Source organism: Hyposmocoma kahamanoa, unplaced genomic scaffold (genome assembly GCF_003589595.1).
Source record: "Hyposmocoma kahamanoa isolate Upper Pololo Valley unplaced genomic scaffold, ASM358959v1 92, whole genome shotgun sequence".
Taxonomy (NCBI): Eukaryota; Metazoa; Arthropoda; class Insecta; order Lepidoptera; family Cosmopterigidae; genus Hyposmocoma; species Hyposmocoma kahamanoa.
The window spans coordinates 20,039,533-20,066,594 of NW_020654748.1; the positions used below are offsets into that span (position 1 = coordinate 20,039,533).

A 27,062-nucleotide genomic window follows, 5' to 3' on the forward strand; every position below is an offset into this window, starting at 1 on the left:
ATTTTCTAAGTATACGTTAAAGATCAAATAGTCTTGAAACGTTTCTTAAAATGTTATTCGCAAGTGATGTTATAATGCAGTCGTACCAATATAAATATTACGGCTCACCTACTCAGAACCAAATGGTATGATCTTAGAGCATCTACAGTGACACATTCGTGATGAACAACTTTTTACTTAATAGCGAACCGAAGACGGCTTACCAAGAACAAAAAATCAATTGTAACGCCACCTGGTGGACATAATTGCATATAAATAGGAGACGCGTCCGTGTCCTAATTGCGTTAAGACGCAGGCGTCGCTTGATATAATGTAATTGTTTGCGGTCAGAGCGTTCATTACTGCCGCGTTTGTTGTTGAGGTGGGTAGCGGATAGCAGCGAGTACATACGCGCAAGCGGGTTGTTTAATGTCCTAAATATACGCATGTAAAGTACCGTAATTCAACAAATGTCATTAAGGCTACGTTATATCGTATGACTGATACTAATGATTTCGCAAATCACGATTATAGAAAAAGGAACAGCGCACTTTCTCTTTGTTATTAACTTTGACATTAACAGGGAAGCTATTTTCCTTAACAATAATAGTAAATTCTTTATTTAAACAAAAAAGTTATATTTCATTGTGAGGCCCTGGCTTCCGAGGTAGATTCAAAGACCTGTTTTTATGGATATCAGTACCTTCTCTCATCTCTCATAGTTACATTTATATAGCTCTGGCAGTTAATATTTCTGACATTAATATCAAGTTTACTAATGTCTTTCTGAGTATGTGTGTGTTTCATGAAACATATACAGTAATATCATAGCTTGCGAGATGTGTAATATTGGCATAATTGATTAGAATATTTAATTATATCAGACAAACGTTGTTTGACTATGGAGGATGATAAGGTACGACAATAAGCGGTCCGCTTGCAATAAGGACTCACCCAAGGGCCAATATGCGGCACTTGAGGGTGGTAAGAGGAAAATACGGCACTTGAACAAATGTTTTTGCAGGCTTCGTTGCGAAATTGATTTACCCAGCTATTCCGCGTTCCGCTACAAACGTAGGGTAGCTGGTGTTTTAATCAAACTCGCCATGTCAACTTTCTTATTGTTATCCAAACAACACAAAACCATTGTAAAATTAGAAAGCAGTAGCAGTAGAAGTCCTTGTGAAAGAGTTCGTCCAGGGAAGTACTGCCACCTTATCTATTTCTGCCGCCAAGCAGTAATATCAGCATTACTGTGTTCCGGTTTTGAAGGATAAGGGTGCTGGTGAAATTACAGGCACAGGGACTTGTCAACTTAAGTGACAGGGTGACGGGTGCAGTGACAGTACCCCTCAGATCTTTGCTACTTAAAACTCTTGAGTGGCACTGCAACTGTTATGGACAGGCGTGTAGCTTACCATCAGGTGCACGATTTGTTCGTCCCGTCACTTGATATTATAAAAAAAAAACCGAGACGGGACTGCTGGATCTTATAAACAGGTGGAGAGTATCCATGAGGATTTCCTGACATAAAAAAAGCACATGTCTCAGCCTTCTCAGGTCTTTGCTATTTAAAGCTCTGAGGGACAGTGTGATAGCGCGTCTAGTGGTAAGCGACACGCCAATCCATCGTGTTTTCTCAATGTTAAAATTTGGTTTAATGTGTAAAATGTTGACAAATATACGTAGCTTAGATTCGAACCGTCAATTTCTCAATAGAAAAGCAACTAATCTCCATCATATACTTCATTTTAAAAATCTTTTGTTTCAGATACAATAGCCCTCAAAGATGTACAACTCGTAGCACCATCTGCTGTACGTCTCGGCGACACGGTGTCCCTAGGTTGTACCTTCCAACTCGAAGGCAATGAGACCCTGTATAGCGTCAAGTGGTACAGGGGACGACAGGAGTTCTTCAGCTATTTACCAAAAGAATATCCTACTACGAGGATATTTGCTGTGCCTGGGATAGACATTGATGTAAGTTTAAGTTAATTCATTTTATATTTGTAAAGATTCAAATCGTTTTTCTTTCATAGGTAAGCAAATCAGACTTGAAATTGTCATATTAATTTAAACTCTACTGCTCATTCGTAAGGCAGAGTTCCCTGAGAAGGATGAGAAAGAAACTCTAGGGGTTGCTCTTTTAAATATATAAATATACATTTGAATACATTTAGCATTTACAATATTTATAAATAACATCTTTGATTGAGACTACATGTAAGAGCTAAACGGGCCAATGGATTCTTAGTATAAAGTTTTTGTTTCACTATGGTTTTAAACCTCGTAAATGGCAAATTTAGAATATAAACCGGAATCTTATTATAGAAGCTTACACATTGTCCCTTAAATGAATATGTTACTTTGTGCAGACGACTCTCAAGAATAGCTAGTTTATTTTCTCGTGTTAATGTTATGCCTGTTACTATTTTTAATAAAAAAAAATACTATTCTTCGTAACAAAAGTAACATTTTCGTAAATGTACTGCGACGTTAGTGTAACAATATGAATCTCTTTAAACTTATCTCTCAAAGACGCTCTGGGGCCCAGATTGTAAAGTACCCTAGCCACACGTTTCTGCAGGACAAAGATTCTATTAAATCGGCGGCATTACCCTAAAGCAAAATACCGTATGACATTAAACTGTGAAAGTAGGTGTGGTAAATGAAATCAGGCTGTTTCTGTCTGAAAATTTTCGTTTTTTTTTTATCGCGTACACTACAGACTTGCCTACGACCTTAAAGATGATGACGACGTCGAGAGGGAACGCAGGGCTTTGGCGGTCCGCGGGAATATGCTGGCCCGCAGGTTTGCCCGCTGTACGGACCAAGTAAAAATTACGCTTTTTAAAGCGTATTGTCAGGGTCTGTACACGAGCGGCTTGTGGTTTAGCTGTTCGCAAAGGTCGCTGAATTCACTTCGCGTCCAGTACAACAACGTGTTCAGGATGATGTTGAGACTACCCCGGTACTGCAGTGCCTCTGCAATGTTTGCTCTATCCCATACAAGCTGCTTTAATGCGGTCTTGCGGAGAAAGGCAGCATCTTTGGTTAGTAGGCTTCGGGGTAGTGGCAACAGCATTCTGAGAGTTGTTGCAAACGACCACAGAGCGCCTGTACTGAGGCATCTCGTACGGACAATGATTCCGCGCGAGATGCCTCGTAAGTACATGACATTTTAGTTTCTCAGTAATTTATAATTATAATTTCATACTAACAATAGTCTATAAGTTTGTTTCTTTATTTTTACTAACACCAATGGATCCTGTTATCTGAGAAATAAATAATTTGAATTTGAATTTGACTACAGAGCTGAGCCGTTTTGATAACTTACTTATACATATGTGAAACCCATTGCAATTTAGCATCTAAAAGAATACATAGAAATACAACTATATCTAGAAGGTTAAATTTTTCGTTTCTAACTATAATGTTTGTGTCCGTCTGCCTAACATTGGGTAATGTAAATTTCACTCAATTTGTTCTTTTTCGAGGAGGTTCTTCGCGATAATTCAGTCTAGGTATAGTGTATATAATAACTGTGTTGCGATGTAAGTAATTTGACGCCCGCCGCCTTGCCATATACACATGTCTGGCTTTTTGATGCGGGCTGACTGCGGGATCGCATTCGTTTGTTTCAGCTGATAATGTCACTTGAGAGGAATGACTTGGCCAGATTGATCTAGTAAACGAGGTTTCGACCCTCTGCTTTTTAACACGTTCAGATCGGGTTTAAAATATAAGGAATAAAAGGGAATAAAAGATAATTAATTATAAAATAATAACGCACACACTCAATATAGCCCCGCACTAGGGAAACCCTGAGTCACGGGTGCCATGGATACTCACGTAGACAACCACAAATGACATCCAAACTCACGAGAGAAATAAATGTAGGCCATGCAAATATTTCTCCCGGTCCGGGAATGGAACCTGGGACTTCTGCGTGGCAGTCCGGCATGGTAACCGTTCGGCCACGGAGAAAGTTAATTGATTTGTTATCCGAAGGTAGGTTTTTATATTTCATAATACCGGTGGTTCATTATCGCCCAGCTTGTCTTTTCTTATGCGCTTTTTAATTTTAGTTATTGTTATTTAAATTTTTATATTACTTTTAACATATTTCTAAATGTAATAATTAATGATAATACGAAATACGAAATTAATAATTAATTAAGTCATTATTAATTAAGTAATTATTATAGTGCACAAATAAATGAATTATGGAAAAAAAACAAAAGTTTTGTCAAGCGAGGTGTTAGTGTGCGTTCTAGATTTAGTAAGTAATTTCTATTTCTTTTTGAGATCTAAATTGCGTATATTCGTTTGTTCAAACAAACTTGAAAGGGTTGTAACCCTAACAAGCCGTGATCAGGTTCACGGCAGTAAAACAGAAAACTTCAAGTCCACAAATTTATTTCAAGTCGGTTAAGGAAAGAAAAGGTAACAAAGAAGGCTGTAACAATAAAAGGTATATATAGAATATAGGTACATTATTACAAAACACCACACTTCCTAACTTGATGAATAAGATATTAAGTAGACACTTACACCAAAGAGTTATACTGAATTATAGATACGTATCGTAGTAGTAGTAATACGTACTGTAGTGGTTATAAACTTATTAAAATTGGCACCTTAGAATAATAACGCATAGAAACCTAGTCCGCACACGCTAAGTGAGGCAAATTGAAGCGCTCCCAAATGGCCTACACGAGCGGGCGTGCCGTCAGTGCTCAAGGTCAACTTGTACCGCGAACAGCTCAAAAATTTTAGCTAAAAATGACGAAATGTGCGGGTAAATAAGTGTAAAAATACGTCAGACAAACATAAAATAGATACTAACATCACATTCCACAAGGAAGTAACGCGTTTCAACTTGTATTTTTAGATAAATATTCACTAAAACCGAAAATTAACCTACTACTAAAACTAGCCTACATGAATTTGATTCTTGTCTCACTTGTAACAGTTCGTTTGATATGAAACTATCATTCTATGCGTTATTATTCTAAGATTGGCACATGATTTAGATTACTAATGATTATACACTTAGCAAAGGAATCAAAATTAGACGCGATTGAATTTTAACCAGCTCCGTACGCCGTCGCGATCGAGCAGGGAGTGACAGTGGAACGAAACAAAATCAAAAGAACTATGGTACAATTCGAAATTTAAATACAAGTGGCCAGGAACCGGAGAAAGGCGATAAAAAGGTGGGTTGACGATGTAAGGAGGTCACACCGTCACAAACTTTACCACTTTTACCATCTTAGTCAGCCGTGACTACGCCTGTAAAAGGCCCGAAACATTGGTTTGTTTCAAAAATAACTATACATGATATAGATCCAACAAAGTAATTTATTTTTACGTAAAAATTACACAGCTCGAGTCAAAGCCCTCAGCCTTTAGTTTCGGGCTTGTAACAAACTCTCTCGTAGTAATTTTTTATTTAATTTAATGCACAATGTACTTTTTCAATGCGTAACAATTGCGAAAACTTAAGCACTCCAGTTCATTTTTCAAATATTTTTTTTTATCTTGACTTTTTAAACATTCTTTCTAATGTCCAAGTCCAGTCCTATCCTGCGAAAATTTTGCTATTTTACAGGGCGGGAGTGTTCTTTAGACACACGACCTACGCCTGTTGAGCGAGTTGACCATGTGCCACCGTTGGTACATACATCCGAGATGAACGTGTTAATCCCGGACGGAATAAAAGGGGAGATATGTAAATCTGAAGCCTTTTTCTATGCGTCTGCGGCATCGTAGCTTTCAAACGGTTGCACAGATTTCAAAGCGGTTTTTGTTTTTGGTTTAATATTCTAAGTTATATTTATATTATCTGCAATTATGTGTACGGGAATTTTAAAATTTTTAATTTAAGTTTTATTTCAAAGGGTGTTGGCTGCAGCTATTATAATTGGTAAAAAGTATATACGCAATGCCACGAATAATTCGACGTTTGTTTATAGTTTTTTTTCTTATTGCATCCGTCTAACCGTCACCTGTTAAAATAGATTCTGATGCTCAACTTACACTGGCACAGAGTCGAAGCGTTGCGACGCGTCATGTTTTTACCTATAGCATTTTCATTTCTATTTTCCCATATTTAAGGCACAAATTTGTGTTATGTAAATATGGAATCTTGGTCTATAGTAGCTTGGTTAAAGTCGAGCGTCGAAATGTTCAAAAGTCGCTGGTTCAGCACTGTGGTCCGGACGTGTGACGACACGCGTCGCCATGGGTTGTAGTTGAAAAACAGGACGCGACGCGACGCTTCAACTTTGCGTTAGTGTGAGTTGAGCCTTAGATTGGTTTATAGTTTGAAAAGTTTCATAACTATATCACGGATTGGGTATCATACTGACACTGGCGATGATCGCCATAACTTTTGTATTATTCTTATAAAACTGACACTGGCCCAAACATAGTGGCCGTCATAAAGGCAATAATAATAACCACATCACGACTCTCTGCAAAACAGCCAATAAAACTCCAGGTTTTATCATGCGAGCATCCTCACAGTTTCGTGATACTGGGGTGGAATACTGTGTTGTAGACATTGACTTACAATTATATGGACGTCGGGTCCGCGTTAAAAAGTGTCCGAACTTATAGGGCGTTAAAATCGTATACAGAGCGTCATTCACATTTTAGTCTTCGTTTGTTCGACTGACAGCGAAGCAAGCAAAATTAGACAGTACTGCGATGACATTACAATTTAAATTCAACGTTTTAGCTTTTTCATATTCCTTTACATGTCACTACGGTTAAATAGGTTGACTTGGGACATTTTTTTCGTGGTTTTTGTATTAGACCCGTCGTCCATTTATTTGTAAGTCAATGGTTGTAGAGAAATAGGCTGTAATAAATACTGTCTCCTGATTGAAAGATGATCGAAATTCGCTCGTTACTTGCACAAAAGAATGTATGGTTACAATGCGCTTCTCTTTCCTTTCTTATTTGTATTTTTTATAATACGTCGTGCGTTACGTTTTATAATACCTGGTGGTAAACCATTTAGCCTATCCGCCTATCCATAACAGTTCCCGTGCCAATCAGAGCTTTAAATCGCAAAGACCTTATGGGCACTGCCGTTGCTCATCACCCAGAAACATAACTTGATAAGTCTCATATGCTTGTAATTTCACCAGCACCCTTACCCTTCAAAAGGAATGCAGTAATGCTCACATTATTGTTTAGCAGCGGAAATAAGTAAGGTGGCAGTTCTTCCTGTTGGAGAAATCTTTCTCGTGGAGCTCCTTGTAGCAGTAGAGTTCAACTGATACTAAAAATACGGAGTTGTCGGTTTTGACACCTTAGAGGTAAGACATAAAGATCGAACCAAACCAAACGTATTTCTCCTAAGTAGACAACCCCGGAACATTGAGCAACGTCGATCTGTTTATGCCAAACAAGTATGTCCGCACGGGCCGATGCCGCCGACATCAGCTGTTTGTACTTACAGCGTTGACAATGCGCTCACGAAACGTGGTCTCATGTTATTTAATTGTCTGGTCGTTGAGTTCCGGATGCTGAAATCTTTTACGACAGCATTAGCAATCTAAAAGCAAACCTAGCGTATCAAATATGTATGTAGTATAAGTAATTGCCTCGTTGACAGAACGGTTACCACGCAGACTGCTGCCGGACTGCCACGCAGAGGTCCTGCGTTCGATTCCCAGACAGGGAGAAATATGTGTATGGCCTACAATTATTTCTCTCGTGCGTTTAGGTGTAATTTTTGGTTGTCTATGTGTGTGTTCATGGTACCTGTGACACAGGGTTTCCCTAGGGCGGAGTTATGAGTGTGTTGCGTTTATTATGTTCATTATTAAATTGTTTATTATTATTAATTAGCATGCTGGAAGCGTTTTAGTTAGTACTGTAGGTTTACATTATGTTTTTGTGTTATTTTTTCTTATATATTTTTTTCGTTACATAAAATTTATTTTTCAATTATTATATAATGATATTGAATCATAGTTTTTCAAAGTTTTTGATTGTTTTAGGTTTTCATTGCATTTATCGTAAGCCCGCCTAAGAGCGGTTACACACGGCGAGTGTTAGCAGCAATGCAATCGCGATGCAATCGCGCGTTTGTATCGATGCAATCGCCTATAAATCGCAAGTGTAGCAATGCAATCGCGCGTTTCACGAACGCGCGTTTGCAACGACTCTAAGATCTTAGGGACAAGGAAGTTGTTGAAAAACAATGCTGTCTGCGACAATGTTCCAGGCACACCTCTGGCATGTTTGACGTACCGGTAATTTTTTTACTGGCTTTATATATTATTTATGTCCAACAAAGATAAAGAATTTTTGTATTTGTATTTGTAAAATTAATCGGGTCGCGTCTCGCTAGGGTTTTGTTTATGAGCAAAATCTTATTTGTTGCACGAGGCGACATAACACGGGCTGATAAACATAACAATAAGCCTACAACGTAATGTAACTAACATACGACATAATTCTCCTCTCTTATGAGCTATAAGTATATTTCCTCCGTAATGTCTTGTTTCCTGGAAAAAGTTACGAGGAAATAAATTCAACGTCAGATCTTAATTTGCTCATTATCACGAGTTCTGTAACAGCCCTTGTTTTCGACTTCCTGTTGTTTAGAAAGTTTACCTTTCTCAAGTCTTAAGTTATCGTTGCTTAAAATTATCATAGAAAAATAACAACAAATTATTGCTCTTGGTTTTTTTTCAGAAATTATTACGAGATTTTGAAACGTGCGAAAGAATCATTTCTCTTAGAGTTATTAAGAAACAAGAATATCAATTGTTGTTTCCTGAAATGCTAAAGTGGATGTAAAGACAAAATATAAAAGATTGTGATGGGCATACGGTACTCAGGCTTGTTTGTTATGGTTTCAAGTAACATGGACGAATAAACCGAGCGCCTGGTGTAAAGCGACACCCCTATTCATAGCAGTTCCTGTTATTCTGAGATATAAGTTGACAAGTCCCATGTGTCTGTAATTTTACCAGCACTCTTACGCTTTAAAACTGGAACACAATAATGCAGACATTACTGTTTGGCGACAGAAATCGATAAGGTGTCAGTTCTACCCTGGACGAACTCTTTCACAAGAAATTCTCCTGCTGCTAAGGCTAAAGTATAACATGATAATTGTCGATTAAAAAAGAGATTATCAGGTACCTTGTTATGGTCAGGAGCTATGTTTGTTTGAGCCAAATTTTTATCACAAGAAAAAAAAATGTAACATCCAATCCGTCCTCTTGGATAATTCAAAATCAAAGTGTTTGTTGCTTTCATGTGTTACATAATTCTTAAAATTTAAATAACTAACTAACGCACACACTCAACATAGTCCCGCACTAGGGAAACCCTGTGTCGCGGGTGCTATGGACACACACACATAGACAACCACAAATTTATCCCCATATTTGAAAATTGCCCAGCGGTTTAACGACGTGTCGCGTCACCCGCTGCCCCGTCAGTCGCCATCTGGCGCTTGTCGACGTTGGATTGGTGTCAAATTGTTCCTGTTCTTAATTTAAATCGACTTAAAAAAAAGGAGGTTCTCAATTCGACTGCATGTTTTTTTTGTATGTGTGTTACGCGATAACTCGAGATATTTGTGAACCGATTTTAATGATTTTTTTTTTATAATTACTAATACAAAGATCGAACACTCAGAAAAAACACTCAGAAAAATTCCTTCGATCCGGTCTGATTCTAACCGACGTCTTCTTGCATACCGTGCCAGACGCTATACCAACTAAGCCACGGAACGAACCAACGGACCTCACGAATTTTTCTATATGCTTGCATCGTGTCTTTGTACTTGGTCTTTCAACGACTTTTTAGTCGTAGCGCCATCTATGAGAAATCTATGACAGATTTATCACTTGACATTGACAGATTTTTAATAAAATAGATTTTTTAGAAAGAGGGTATCTCAGTAGTGGTCCCATTTAAATTTAACGATGGAATATTTTCTTTCTCTCAAAAGTCTTTTAGCTTTTGAGGTCGGTTGTTTTAGGACTCTGTACTGAGATTACCTATATATTTATATTAATTTTCAGCGCGCGGGTTTCGGTACGCGAAGTGCGGTCGCCCACACCTCACCTCCTAAAATGTAGGCTCCTTAAAATACCTCGCCTTAATAGTAAACTGGCTTATGCAGTCGAGGATAAAATTTTTTCGAAATTCTGCTATTTTGCTGAGCTTTCCTGTGCTTTAATTAGTAACTTCGTTCGTGATTTTTGCTGCTTGCAAAGTTTCAAAGTGGTTTGACGTAAAATGAAAAAGAAAATTTTTGGAGTTCCTTTGGTGCAGTTTAATGAGAATCTTCAGACTGGTCTATTCATGATGCAAAGTAAGCAAAGTAAAGGCTATACACGCTTCTGAGTAAATCTCAACGCAGATTTTAGACATATACTTTTTTGTAGCCAGTTTAGTTTGTGACATTTTTTTTTTATGATACGTTGTGACGGGACGAACAAGTTGTCGTGCGCCTGGTGGTATAGTAATACAATTAATATAAAAACGACACAGTTGGGGTAACCGGACACAGTCGCCGGTTGCGGCAACCGCAATTGTATGAAAAATTTACTCATCTTTTTTGAAGATCGAGAGAAATGACATTTGCAGTGTCACCAGTTTCATAAAATTTTAAATAGTCATGTAGTTGTTATCGACAATTTTATCGATACATTGTGAAAAAATTTAAAATGTCTGAATTGTGAATGTTACGTCGTTCTAATGATTACTAATTGCGTTACTGCCTTCTTCATTCTTATCATATCTCATAGTATCGAAATCAATTTTTATGATGTATTATTACAAAAATTTTAAAATACGTCTCCTCTTTGTATTTTAAATAGACATAGGTAGTTCTAAATGCATTGTATGTATGTATCTATGAACTTACAAAGATTGACAATTCAAATGAACCTGTGCCCAGCTGTTGGACGAATAATATGCCGATAATGATTCCAATGAAACAAATTCGTTATTTATTGCATAGGCGACACGTTCAGTCGATAATCGATAGAATATTTATCGACAGCAAACACTAGCTGCTTGTAATCGGGCGACACTTTTGTACAATGAACTGTCATTTTACCCCATATTCAAAAAATAAAGACTATAAAACTACTACTCTAGCCAAATTCGATGTAGAATTTGCCAACAAACAAATCAGTTTTCATCTCAGACTCTTTCACAGTTACCACAATTTCGATATACGAAATTCAACTAGATTATGGATAATACTAAATCTTGAAGCCATGTTTATAATGAATATTATCCAACAGAAGTTTCGAATCACCTAAAAATTACATAAAACTGACTTAATTATTTGTAAAACTGTGTCATCTCTAGTGACTTTTTGATTTGAAGAGAGAGATTGGAAATATTCGAGTTCTGGTGGCAATTCAAATTCAGAATCGGAAATAGATGCTGGTTGATGTAACATGTAGTAAATTAATATCAAATAAAATCTTATAATTTTGTATCATTTCATCTACCATTACCTACCATCTAGCAGTAAATATTAATAGGATGCAAAAACTTACGTTTATTCCTAAATCATAAGCATGAATAGATATTTGTATCAATTATTAAACTTTGTAATAATTGGCTAGGTAAGTATCACTTCTACATAACCCAGTTACTTACTTACCTATTCAAATTCCAATTACGAGAGCAGGCTGTGGGCAGAACAAGCCTTAATAATGAGCATTGAAAAAAATGTTCTTTAAGTATGCCATCACTGGTTGCCTAGCAACGTTTTGTTATTAAACATTCTACATCGAATTTGGCTAGAGTATAAATGCCACACGTTTGTGCGGCGCACTAGGTAGTATAAAGTTTCCTATCACAATAGTTATTCCTAGTAGTTCCATGTACTCAGTTCCACGTGGAACAATTGAAACTCAAAAGTAACTAGTGGGAATAAATAGTTTTGAACAGGCAAATTTTGAATGTCATCCGGAATCTTATTATAGAAGCTTTTTTATTTATTATTAAGTGACGGGACGAACAAGTCGTGCGCCTGATGGTAAGATACGCGCCTATCCCCAGCCGTTGCAGTGCTACTCAGAGCTTTAGATCTTAGGGGCACTGCAACAGCGCTCGTCTCCCTAAGACATAAGTTGACAAGTACCATGTGACTGTAGTTTCACCAACACCCTTAAACCCTTCAAAACTGGAACATAGTAATGCTGACTTTACTGCTTGACGGCAGAAGTAGGTAATGTGGCAGTACTACTCGGGATGAACTCTTTCACAGGGAGCTCTAGTGCTACTAAGAAAAGCTATTGCTCCTTAAATTGTGACTTCGTGAAGACGATTGTCGAGAACAGCCAGTCTTAGGGAATAGTCGCTTACATAAGTACATAGGTACATTATGTATTTTATTGTTTACTATTAATTGGAGTCCCGCGGACTTGCCCAAAACAACCTGGGCCATTCTGCTTCGACCGTTTTAACGACGACACTAAACACGATTTTATAGATCGTCAGCGCACTTTCCTCGTTTTATTGGCTCTCTTTACGGACGGCACTGAAACATTCGCGTTTCATATAAATAACTGCCGGGTTTTTATTGGCATATTTTTAGTGGCTACTGATTTTTCGGGCATTGTCAGGTCGGGCGGAAGATATGGCGAGGTGTAAAATACGTGATGGCGAAAATCAGCAATAATAGGTTTTAAAGCATTACGAGCTTAGTAACCCCAGTTTGTTCCTTCTATACAGTCCTCTGCCCATCCAAATGAGTTTTTTTTTATCATACCAAATGACGGGACGAACAAGTCGACACGCTTACGTGAGGCGCACTATAAGTTTTCGGAATGAATAAGAAAAAAATACTATAAATGGTCAGAAATGAATTTATTGTTTGTCAAAATATTCTCCGATAGCGTTAATGCACTTTTTCGTACGAATGAACCAATTTTGAAAACACTTATGCCACTCCTCCGTGACAATCTCTGAAACATATTTTTCATACTCTTCGACAACCAGTTCAGGGGATGAAAATCGTTGACCGCGTAACTGGTTCTTAATTTTTGGAAATAAATAAAAGTCACAAGGTGCCAGGTTGGGGCTGTACGCGGGATGGCTCATAACGTCAACGTGGTTCACCTTCAAAAATTCATTTGTCTGGCTCGCCGTGTGAGAACTGGCATTATCGTAGTGCAAGATGATACGACGTTTACGGTTATTTTTAAGGAGTTTGTCAATAACTTCCGGCAAACAAGTAGTCGTGTACTAATCACTATTCACGGTACAATGATTGTCCAAAGCAACAGTAGCCACGTGTCCAGTTTTATTAAAAAAAGAAGCAATGCGCTTAGAGGCACTTTGCACGCGTGCCACTTTGGTTGGTTTCGGCTCATCTCGAAAGACCCACACGCTCGAATTGCTGCTTTGTTTTAGGATCGTAACTATAAATCCATGTTTCGTTACTTGTTACTATGTCCTACACTAAATTTGACGCCCGTTCGTTGAATCTGGTAAGCACGGCATTGCACCAAATTACGCGCTCCGTTTTTTGAGCCTCAGTGAAATTGTGTGGGATCCACTGAGAGCATAGCCTTTTCACACTCAAATGTTTGTGTAGTATTGATTGTTTGATTTGACTCATGCCCATGCCTAAAGATGCCTAAATCTCATGGTATGTCACATGCCTGTCTGTTTTGATCATACGGCGCACAGCATCGATGTTTTTATTGTTCACAGCAGTGGACGACCATCACGAAATTCGTCACTGAGATTCACACGACCGCGTTTGAATTCTGCAAACCAGCTACAAATAGTCGTCTTGCATGGTGTTTTATCGCCAAAAGCAGTTTGAAGCCGAGCAAAGCTCCGCTGAGCTGTTACATTACGCTTAAAGTCGTAGAAAATCATACTACAAAAATTTTCACGAGTAAATCCATGGTGATGTAGACAAGCAATTTCTAAAATGACGTCACAATTTAAAAACAAGTGACAGTCAGATGAAACACAGTTCCATTTTCAAATGTTGTTAAAAGAGTTCCATTCTCAAATGTTGTAATTACTTTTTAATTGTTTATGTAAATGGCCAGTTCCGGAACTTTTATTGCGCCCTATGTATTCATATGGCACTCAGAGCATTCAATCGCAAAGATCTGTGAGGCACTGCCACTGCGCCTGTCGCCTTGTTGCCGTCGCTCTGATTACTGCATAAAACAGACAAATATCAACTGGCGCTTCTTTTCTGGATCACGTTAATAAATTCAAGATTCATCACCTGTAATGATGTCGTAAAGGCAACGAGACGAGCCTGCTTGAAATTTGACAAACAAAAAACATGTCATGGCGTCATCGGTGATTGTGTGGCGCCCAGCTCGAAGCTATCCTCCTCACGCGAAGATGCTCGTGTAGAATATCGTGAAACACTTCCCGATTCGTTCCCCAATATGTGATGTATTGTCGTGTATAAAATTTTTCACTGCTAGCTCGTTTTGTTTTCGTAACTTACACAGTTGCCTTATAAAGGCCTTTATCCATAAACGCCCATTGAAGTCTGTGATGGTGTGACCTCCTTACAACATCATCTTACCTCTTTGTATCGCCTCTCTCCGCTTGTATCTTATCATTTTTTTTATACATGTATTTAAATTATAAATTTGAATTGTTCCATCTTCCTTCACTTTCTCATTTTGTTTTCGTACCACGGTCACTACCAGCTCGACCGCCACAACAGTCTGAGCTGTTAATAAGCTGATCATGTGTAATAATTTATAAATCTACAGCCTTTATGTATCTATTTCTGTAATTCAGTTTCTCGGCCCATTTAAGGGTAAGTGCGTTAATAATAAAGTGTAGGGAGTGTTTTATACTGTTATACCTGTTTTTTTACATTTACCTTTATATTGTTACAGCCTTTCTTTAAAGTTTACTTCTTTAATAAATTTTGTCGACCGGAAGTTTCCCATTTCGTTGCCGTGAACCTGTTCACAGCTAGTTAGGGTTACAAGCCTTTCAAGTCTGTTAATCGATTCGTCCGGTTTTCGGCATTTAAAATCATAGAACACCACGATCGCGCGAAAATGTTCCCGACGCTGAATAATTTTTCAATGTGATACTATGTTTCAAATTAGCTTGTAAAAAATATGGGGGAAGTTTGAAACTGGAATATTCGGATTTTTACTTGTAAATAAATGTACTTTCAAAATAAATTAAAACTTGCCAGCGTTTCATACATAATAAACATATTTTCGCAAAACTTTCTGAGTGCTCTATTGTGTTTGATACAGGCTATAACTATACCAATTATCTAACAAGTTTGGGTTTAGTTATATCACCTGATATAGAAATAAAATAGAACGGTAACGATAATTGATATGATCAAAAAGGTTTTTGGGGGTCGTTTCACGTTTAGTAGATAAAAGGTTCTACATAGTACGGCGTTTTATTTTTGTACACTAGCTTAAAAAATAGGTCCATTATTTTTTATTTGAATTGTTTCAAATTCAAAATATAATTATCATCTTTTAGGCTTATTTACGTTATGTTATTTTGTTTCTTTTCTCTTCTCTTTATAATTATAATTCATAAATTTGATTTTAGAATTAGATATAAAATTAATTATTGTTTTTTATGACTATTATAACCAATTTAATGATTACGACTAATTTATTAAAAGAAAGACTGGTAGTCTAGACGATGACGTGACGAACAAGTCGTACGCCTGATGGTAAGCTACACGCCTGTCCATAACAGTTGCAGTGCCGCTCAGAGCTTTAAATCGCAAAGATCTTAGGGGCACTGCCACTGCACCCGTTGACAAGCCCAACGAGCCTGTAGTTTCACCAGCACCTTACCCTTCAAAACCGGAACACAGTAATGCTTACATTACTGCTTGGCGACAGAAATAGGTAAGATGGCAGTACTTCCCAGGATGAAATCTTTCAGAAGGAGCTCTTCTGCTGCTAAATGTATAGCATTTGAAGAGCCTAATACTCATATCGTCAGCTTTTGCTAAAGCCTCAAGTTGATGCATAATCGCAATGAGGAACAGCTGACCCGCCCTTCTGAGGGATATAGATCCTTCTAGGTCCCGACCAAAGAGACTTAATAGTGTATGCTAGCTGGTGCGCTCGATGGTAAGCACCACCTTTCCATAACACCTTTTTACAATAAGATTCCGGAGCATATATTTAGATTACCATTTCCTAAGTTTAAAACTTACATCAAAAGTATTTTATTGAAAAGTCATATTACTAGTCTAGATTCCACTCAAATATGATTCAAAATGTATTCTACAGCAATTGAGTTTATTTGAAAAGAGCAATCTCTAGAGTTTCTTGCTCGTTCTTTTCAAGGTGGTCAGCTTAGTGAACGAGCAGTAGCTTAAAAAAATGACGTTTTCAAGTGTAAAAAATTTACCTATGGAATAAATGATTTTGAACTTTGACTTTGACTTTGACAGCTGCAGTGCCACTCAAAATTCCAACGCCCTGAGACATAAAGATATCACCCTCCCCTTTCTAAACCGGAAAGCAATAATGCTGACATTACCGCTTGGCGGCAGAAATTAATAATAATATGTTGGCAATACAAATCATCCGTCCTGACAAACATACAGATCTTCAAATAACTAAATGTAATATTTAACTGCCTTCGTGGCCGAACGGTTACCATGCCGGACTGCCACTGTTCGATGCCCGGGTCGGGTGAAGTATTTGTGTGTCCTACATTTATTTCTCTCGTGGGTTTGGATGTAATTTGTGATTATCTATGTGTGTGTCTATGGTACCCGCGACGCAGGGTTTCCCTAGCGTGGGACTATGTTGAGTCTGTGTGCGTTATAAGCATAACACAACCAAGCTTAAATAAGATCACATAAATATTACATTATTCCACAAAGTTAAATCAATCTTCAAAGTTCATGTTCCCATTAAAGAGCCGTATAGTTATAAGAATATATTTGGTGGATCAAGACCCGGTTTACCCCTCACAGTGTAGCCACGAGCCATTTTTTCAGGTCACCGAATTTCTATTACATTTTCCTAACTTTCTTGGCAATCCTGGGTTTCCACTACTCATACGGAATGCTATAGAAACAAGTTACAGACAAATATTTTTTACGGTTTCGCGTATAAAAGTAGATTGAATAATGGAGAAGTTACTATGACTGGGATGACAACACATTGTGTCTAGACTCCTCTAAGTCCCAAGGCGCTGTCCACACTTAAATCGTATTGGCGAATCGCGCGTGTTATTATTAATTCTTATTATTGTTCATTGCACAAAAAAAACACGATCGTCGATTCGTCGCTGTCTTTAGACTCTTTTAAAACATTTCCGCCCTATTTTAAAGTTCAATTTTAAAACTTAAAATTAATTAAAACCGAAACTATCGACGTATACAAACGTAAACTTATCTTTTATCGAGATATTTTTCATCTAACCAAGAAAATCTGTGTAACTAACCATTGGACAATATTTTTTTAGCAATTGTTCAAGTAAAGTATAGCATCCTTAGTTTAAACACAATAGATATATATTTTAGTAACAATAGAGCCCCTTGTGAAAGAGTTCATTCTGGGAAGTACTGCCACCTTACCTATTTCTGCCGCCAAGCAGTAATGTTAACATTACTGTGTTCGGGCTTAGAAGGGTAAGGGTGCTGGTGAAATTACAGGCACATGGAACTTGTCGACAACAACGTAGTGGCAGTGCCCCTCAGATCTTTGTGATTTAATGCTATGAATGGTACTGCATCTGTTATGGACACGCGTGTCGCTTACCACGAAAAAAAATACGTAAACGATCCACGAGGCTTTCATAGCACCAACTCAAATTGCACTATCTGCAAGTGGATATACTCGGCTGATCCTCGATATATGAAATTTGGAATTATATAAAAAGAAATGGTTGTACTGAAATTACGAGTGGAAAAAATATTTCACTGTAAAATTTGCGGGATCAAATTCATACAAATATGCAAATGAAAAATAACTAAAAAAAATGAGAAAAAATTTTTGCCCGCAAAAATATGCACTGCTGCGTTTTGTTAGGGAATGGACATTCCGTCTAGTTATACATTCCGTTCTAGAGGCAATCCACAATCTGGTTTCTCTGATAGCATATTTGGATGTGTGTTACGCCAATATAAAAAAGTATGATGCCTGTATGTTCAATTCTGTGATATAATGTATATTAAGTATATTTTCTTTGTTTATTTATTTTTTGCTGTTGAATGTTTCTGTGTTCGCAGTTATTTATTGGGATTTTAATCTTTTATGTGTCAATTTTTTTTATGATAAGTATAAAATGACAGAACGTACATGACGTGCGCCTGATGGAGTGAGCGTTTTTACAATACTATGACATACATATGGCAGTTGGCTGTGAGTTAATCACAAAATATCTTATAGTTTGCAAAGAAATTTCCTTAGGAAATGCAACTCGTCTTGAAATAATTTACCAATCTTGTATAAAAAAACAACTGCCTAAACCGACTTTATGTTGGATCCCTGACAATACCCTTAATATCTTAGAGATAAAGAAGAGATCTCCGTGACACCCTTTATTAGATCGATGTATCACAAAAGGATACTTAAATAGACATCGTAAGGTCACCGATACTGAAACGGGAAAATCGTCTATAATAAAAACTTCCTTTCTGATTTTTAGAAATGGATCCATTCTTATAAACATTTTATTATATATTGTTTACTGCACCGAATAAATACAACAGAAACATTTGTTAACGAAACTCAGAAATAACTATTAAAGATTTATTACTTTGTATTAATTCTAACACAATTTACTATAAACACAATGAGAACAATAACAATCAATATATATGAATAAAAAAGCACTATTTTATAACGCCAATGGAAGGAGATGTCCGTCGCGCGCCAAGCGCTAGGAAGAGCTGAGCGTGCGCTTTTTTTTTTGAAGGACACTTTGCAGTTGGCCGCTGATGGCCTTGACTGCGTCACTGGAAGAAAAGGGCGAGCTGAAGGCTCATAACCTGTATGGTGAGCGTGCGCACCGGCCGCCGCCGCCTTTTAAGTAGCTCCGCTCGGCCCCTTACTCTCTTGGCTGCTCGGCCCTTGGACAGGGGAATTTTCTAAGAATAGCTTTTGCTAACACATTAGTTTAACAGAAGGTGAGTAACTGTGGACTCAAACTCTCAACTCAAATGAGCGAGAGAATTATAATAAACTACATAAATAGAACAAAATTACTTTTATAATGAATCATAATAAATAGCATCAATATACATATACATAAAAATATACATATGGGTACACATACATAAATAAATATGTAAAAAAAAAACAATAAGATTATTACAAAGATATTTCAGCAAGAAACTACGCAGTCAACCTTTTCCTGAAAAGAAGCGATAGACGAGCTAGACTGGATATGGGAAGGGAATCTGTTCCACAATTGTCCGAAAAAACCCTGTCTTCATCAATTATACCATAGTATAATAAAACATGTAGTTTAGGTAACTCCCTCCTATTCACCGCGTCAATGACTATATCATGTCTCTCCGACTGTAGGGTTGTTACATTATTATTTTAATTCTACCTACAGGTTGCAAAAGATAATTTGAAAAAAATAAGGTATTCGTTACAGTATTCTCGTGGTATATTGAAATAACCTTTGTCAGTAAATACGTATTGATTTTTTTGTAACAACATAGCGAATAAGTATCTCGTTTATGGGAGTGTAATCATAAAATAGAAATTAAATTAACAAAAAAACATTTACTCGTAGCGTTTAGTCTCCGTAATACTTTGGCTGCCGTTCGCACAACGTGTGTTTTCTCACACTACGTTGAGAATAGAACATCAATCCCGTAAAGTCGAAGTGCATTAGAGGCATTTCCACGAGGCATTCGTGTGCGTCGAATGCGTTCGATATTCATTGCGGTTTTGTAGTTTCAAACGTTTACTTCTAAATTCAAGAATAAAATATAATGTTTGTTTGTTGGAAAGTTTAGTAATAACTTTATTTTAAAACTGTATTTCAAAACACATTTCGTAAAAAACGTGAAAAAGAAAATGTAAAAATGTTCACTCCGATCCTTAATAACTTCTTAATTATCAAGTTCCCAGACATGGCTCCATAGAAGAAAATAGTAGTAACAAAGGGAAGAATACGGGATTCACGTTTTCGTTAAGCGTCTTTTTACAACCTGTATAATAATATAATATATCATTATATTTATTATGCTCTTGATGATCATGTCTGGACTCGAACACTATGTTCCCGTACCCTATTTAAATTGACGTCTCTATTGGTAAAATTAACAAGCACTCTGGAGCTAGGGTTGTTAGTTGATTCCGGTGCTGTTGGATAATCTGGGGTTGCCGGCCTTTGTTAATATTTGTTTTTGAAATCAATAGTGTTACCACGTTACATGAAACAGGGAGGATGTTTAAACGATTACGTAAAACAATTTCCTTTTGGTAGTTGCAGTGCCATTCAGAGCTTTAAATCGCATAGATCTTGGGGGCCTGCTACTGCGCCCGTCACCTTGATATATAAGTGACTAGTCCCATGTGCCTGCAATTTCACCAGCTTCCTGACCCTTTCAAACCGAAACACAGGGAGAGTTTGGGTGTAACTTGTGGTGGTCTATATGTGGCTCATGGCACCTGAGACACAGGGTTTCCTTAGCGCAGGGCTATGAGTGTATGCATTAAAAAAAGTCCCGATTGTTGCGAACACAACATAATTTTTGTAATATTTTTTTATCGAAGAATTAACAAAATGCTCGTCAAGGATACATAATTTATTTTGCACCAGTGAACTAACACCGCTAAAATGTTATTTATTAGGGCTAACATACAGATATTTAGATTTTGTTTGTACGAACTATGTAGGTACTCCATTTCACATAGGATAAGATTTTACATACTATTTTTAACAAATCTCTCAACCAGGTTACAAAAAAATGGCACATTTGTTACAATGTACCAAAAACAAACAATATTTGTATATTAAGCAGATTGATAATTAAATAAAAATAGAATATACCAATTACTTGATGCGTAAAACGGAATATTTATCCATGTAGATTTTACCTATAGAATTAGAAGACGATTCGAATAAATCACTAACCATGTGGAAGTGGCGTTGTAACTATACTAACACAAAAAACGTTTTCAATTCCGTTATTATAGCGTCAGTGCGTCGTGTACAGATAAGAGAGGATTAACTGTCCCAACATGTGTGCGGCAATAGCGACGGATTATGGGGTACAACGAAATAAATAGTACTTTAAGATGAAATATTGTACTTATGGTAAGAATGTTAGGGCTGGCCGACACAAAAAGTTTTCTTTTATACTTCGTCCATAATAAATAAAATGAAAATAAATAAAAATAGTTGTACTGTCCGCACACACTGATGTGACCACCGCGCCACGTGCCGCGCGCATGTTGTAGCCACCACGCCGCGTGTCACGCGCACTGTTGTAGCCACCGCGCCGCGTAACACGCGCCCTGTTGTAGCTACCGCGCCGCGCTACTCGCTGTCGTCCGGTTTGTGGCAGATTGGCACTACTACAATTATGGGTAGGCGTCCCTTGATATCATAAAAAATCCTCATATTGAGGGATGCAATTTACATTTGGAATAATTGCAATCATTACATTTACTTTTTGTGAACCTTCGTACATTATGTTTTTTTCCAATTAACATTCCTTTTATGTAGAACTGTAAACACACGTAATGCTGAAATAGGTACAGCTCAATTTACGTGAACTATATATGCTAACTGCTTTATTAAATTTACTAAATATCAATATGTTAATACCCTAATAATTGTCTAATCTGTACTAATAATCTAACCCGGTTAATGGATGTTAAGCGTCAAAACGGGTCTGCATACAAAAATGATATAAGTTTTAAATTATGCAGTTATAAACCACGTTTTGTTTTATGTTAAAAAATATATTGAAAATGTATGGGGTTAATATGTAACAGGGCAAAAAAGACTTGATGATATGATGTTAAACATGTTTTGAATTGTGTAAAAACCGTAATTAGGTTTTCGTTTCTTTCTGTCAAAATAAATATCGCAATCGTGCGCGAACCCTGCGTGGTCACTTGTAGTTATTGATCAACAATTAATTACAAAACACAAACAATATTTTGCACAAACACACATAAGTATATATAAGCTTCATATAAGTATGAAAATTCATTACTGTCCGCTGCTCTAACCTTTTAAATCTATCTACTAACCACGGAAATTTGTGTGGTCTGTGCTACTAACAATGAAGTATGTAAACAGGCAAAAGAAAAACTCATGCAGCCAACTGCCCAGTGTTTGTAATTGCGAGAATAAATTTATAAACAAAAACTTACATTTATAAAAAAAAAAGGTTGTGAAATATTCTGAAGCACTTTCGCATTCTTTTTCGTTTTTTCGTCTTATTTGTATTTTCATCGCGATAATAAAAATACAGTAATGAATTATGCTCCTCTAATTTAAAACAATAAACAGTATTAGCCAAATGTAAAATATTACTTTTATTTTATTTATTTATTTATTTGTTGCACAGAAAAACACAAATCACATTTAGTAAAACGGAAAACACAACAAAATTTACTGCTTATTTCTAAAAGAAATTTCTTCCTGCAGGCCAAAATACAGGACGCAATAATTACAATAACGGGTTCACGTGCACAACAAAAATTAATTTATGTAATAAAATAATACAAAAAAATAGAAAAATATTTATATTACTACAAACTATATAAATACTTAGAAAAATATATATTTCATATTATAATATCGATAAAATGGATGGAACAGAGATAAAGTGTGCTCCTTGACTCTTATTTTAAAGATAGACCTAGCGACAGGGCTTATTCTGGGACCTGATAAGCTAAAAAGGCTCTTTCAGATACCTGGGAGACAATGGATTATGTAGAAAAAGAGAGAAGATATGCAAATTCCTGCGGAGACTAATAGAAAGCCACTTGAGCTGACTGCGATAATGTGAGATTCGGTCATCTTTACGACGGCCAAAGATGAGCCTTATACACAGATTTTGTTTAAGTTTATTTAGCATTAATTTTAATATTAATTAATATTTTTTTGCTATTCCATTATGACATCTTCCTCTATTTAATCTTTTATTATTTCCTCAGATTCTTTGAGAAAAGCAGTATACATGCATCGGCGGGAACGGGAAATGCTTGACTCGTATTAATACAAGGCCTCGCTGGCCTCGGCCTTGTAACACATACTCGTCCTTCAATCCCTTACTTCCCGGCTTCTGGAATAATGTACTATTTTTATTCCATATTTCCTAGTACCCAGAGTAAAGCAACACATAGCATTGTGAAGTACATATATTTTTCTATGAATCTAGCCATAGTCATTTCTGTACACCGTTTGTTTGGTTTTTATACTTTGATAGATCTTTACTTACAGGTTGGTTTCAGTGGCTAGGTCCTAATTTTATCAATTGAGTTGTCACTTTCTTCGACAATCATTGAAGTATTTAGTTTTTTTTTAAATTACATGGACTTGCTCATGACCACTACCTAGCTCTGGAGCAAAGATAGGATCTAAGATGGAACGAGCTCGCCCAGAAGATGCCTATTCAGTCGCACCGTTAAAGATTTACCCCGGTTGTATGAGTTCGGAAACAAAATCGCAGGGAGTTCCATTCCTGGGCTGTGCGCATAATAAAAGATGATGAAAAGCGCTTAGTCCACCTGAAGACAATATCTACCAAGTAAGGATGACATCCCGCCGTACATCTGGATGTCCGATGGTAAAAAGGGGCGGGTCGGATGAGCTGATGGAGCTCATGGGCACACTCACCGAAATATATTCTGTAAAAAACCGACAGACGGGCAACTTTGCGCCGGTGGACTAAGCTATGAAGTTTAGATTCGACCTTATCGTCACCAATAAGGCCCCTGGCTCTGCGCTCAATCGAATCAAGAGTCGCAAGTTGATGTGGGTGAAGTCATCCTACAGGTGACTGCAGTACCCCATGCAAGATCGAACTTGTGCTTTATATAAAGTATGACAGTCTGACTATAGAATTTGCCAAAGCAATGGACGTCAAAGCTCCTTTTTTTAATGCAATATACTCATAGCCCGCACTAGGGAAACACTGTATCGAGGGTGCCATGGACACACACACAAATTACACCCAAACTCATGAGAGAAATAAATGTATGTAATGTGCATGGCAGTCCAGCATGGTAACCGTCCGGCCACAGAGGCCACTCTGTACGTCGACGGTTGTGTAGTTACCCAAATTCCTTGCTCTTATACTACTTACTTCCCGTTTCCACAAGTCCCTGCGATTTATTTTTAATCTGGTCACCCTGGCCCTTTTCTTGCGGGATTATGTATCTTTGCATAATCTACGTCAATATTGTTCCTATTATTGTAATTTATATGTATGCCTCCCTTTATAATACCTCTATAAAGGTTAATGCTTGTGCTAATAAGGGACTGTGTGTGATGTATTTGTTGCCAGACATTGAGAGCTTGTAAATTATGTTATAGAGCATAACACTGTTCCAAAATGTGTTATATTGCAATGTGAGAGCAAACACCGTTAATATGTTAGATAAACAGGGGAGAGAGGGGGATGCTTCGATGGTTTGGTCATGTAGAAAGAATGAATATTAATAGATTGACGGCACAAAGAACGATGACCGTGCAATATGCACCGATGGGTGCGTGCCCTCCAGACATGTCCTAACATTAAACTGGCATGTCCATAAGCGACACATGGTACATTTTAAAGTACATGAGACCTGGATTCTAAATCCATTCACGGTCACATTTAAGTAAACCTCTTGACACGCTTTTAACTAAATTCAAAGTGGCCAGTTGGTATTTAGCAGAACCATCTCACAGGTGGTAGCAGTATTCAATACACGACTGAACTTGGCCTTGGTACAGCTGAAGCAACTGTCGCGATGTGTACTCACCCGAAACACTAGCCTCTTGGGAACCGGATGAAGTCAGTGACAATTCATGACAATCTATGACAAGCAATCTATGTACACTGGCTAGTCTGAGGTCAGAACTTGAAGTTGGTAGGTCGGTGAGTTCCTGTGCATGCACAGGTTATAGTGTAGTCAGGTTATAGTCAGACGTTGCTGAGTAAGTTAATGCACTACGGGTTTGACGACACAGCTCTATCTTTACTTAAATCATATTTGAAAAATCGGGTTCAAAAAGTGCAAATTAATGAATCAAAGTCTGCAGGCTCTCTGGTTGCCATGGGTGTTCCTCAAGGTTCTATATTAGGCCCTCTTCTTTTTATAATATATATAAACGACTTACCGTGTCTACTTCGGAAATTCAATGATATTGTCTTGTTTGCCGATGATACCTCACTTATTTTTAAAATACCAAGACCAATAGTAGGAAACTTGTCTATAGACAAGGTAAATATAGCTCTGTCGCAGGTTTCGGATTGGTTCGCCGCGAATAACTTAATGTTAAACGGCAATAAAACAAAATGTGTACGGTTTTCACTTTCCAACTCTAAAGAAATACCTAATACAGTAGTATCACTGAATAATGAAGCGTTGGATTATGTCGATAGTACCGTCTTTTTGGGCATTACAATAGATTCAAAATTACAATGGGGCCCACATATAAGAAATTTAGTGAGTAAATTAAGTTGCGCGGCTTACGCGGTTAGGAAAATTAGGCAAATGACGGACATACGAACGGCTAGACTCGTGTATTTCAGTTATTTTCATAGTCTTTTAGCATATGGAATTTTATTATGGGGACACGGATCTGACATTCAGCAAGTGTTTGTTTTACAAAAACGGGCAATTCGTGGTATTTATAATTTACGTTGTCGCGACTCATTGAGAGAATTGTTTAGTGAAATTAAAATAATGACAGTTACTTGCCAATATATTTACTCTAACATAATGTACATAAGAAAAAATATCCATTTATTCCCTGAAAATAACAAAATACACAATTTTAATTTAAGAAATAAACATAAACAGGCACTTCCAATATTTAGATTGCATAAAGTAAACTCATCTTTCATGGGAAACTGTGTGCGCTTTTATAATAAAATACCAGATGTAGTAAAACAGATGTCAGAGAAGAAATTTAAAAACTATATTAAAAACGCTCTGTTGAATAAAAGCTACTATAGTGTTAGTGATTATATTCAGGATAAAGATGCATGGAATTCATCTCCAGTTGACACGTGATATTTAACACTTATATTATTATAGCAGTAACAGTGTCCAAATGAAAAATTATTTGAAGTAATTTTTTATATAATAATTTTTATTTATTTTTTAACACAAAAACAATGAGTATTGTATCAATTTGACGATTTCAAGTGTAATTGTTTACCTATGAAATAAAGATATTTTGAGTTTGAGTGCTTTTTTCGTATACCTTAAGGATCGGTAGAGAGGGTCACTATAATTAAAAGTAATGTAGAAAGATATGAGGCTGTCCCAGTGTGTGTTGTTCCTATCTACAGTCCCGATAGATAAGAGGTTCCAGGGAGACTACGGGCTCCTCGATAAAACCAGTCTACGACGGGCATCTGGGCCAAACCCTCCGCCAGTGATACGCCTTCATGGGCGTCACTGGCGCTAAAATATATACAAAATAAAGGCAACAAAACTTTAAGCAGCGTTTTCTCAAAACTAGGTTTCGTGGGATACATGAGACACGTTTAACACAGCAGAGGTGCCGGGTTCGATTCCCGTGCCGGAGAAATATTTGTATGGCCTACATTTATTTCTCTCATGAGTTTGGGTGTAATTTGTGGTTGTTTATGTGTACGCCCATGACACCCACGACACAGGGTTTCCCTAGTGTAGGGCTATGAGTGTGTGCTCGTTATTATTATTACTAAGCATATTGGAAAAAAATACCCAACCACGATTCAGGCCTGTTCATTCGTTATGCGTCCAACATCCCTCCGAAACAGCTATTATCAAATAAACAATACTCGACCATATTAAAAAACGCGTGATGAGAATGAGGCTTCATACTTGACATTGTTTTTTAATTTGCTCGAGCATTACTACATCACAATCACATCACAATCGTTGCTCTGATCCTAAAGT

The 27,062-nt window shown here is 37.1% G+C and overlaps 1 protein-coding gene across 1 annotated transcript in view; it reads left to right on the plus strand.

Annotated features, from left to right (window-relative positions):
- The first annotated feature begins 887 nt into the window (after positions 1-887).
- Positions 888-27,062, plus strand: part of LOC113236936 — a 398,691-nt gene continuing 372,516 nt past the window's right edge. Inside the window, exons 1-2 of the mRNA XM_026473163.1 lie at positions 888-963; positions 1,751-1,959. Coding sequence (XP_026328948.1) covers positions 888-963; positions 1,751-1,959 — 285 coding nt within the window. The remainder of the gene's footprint in view (positions 964-1,750; positions 1,960-27,062) is intronic.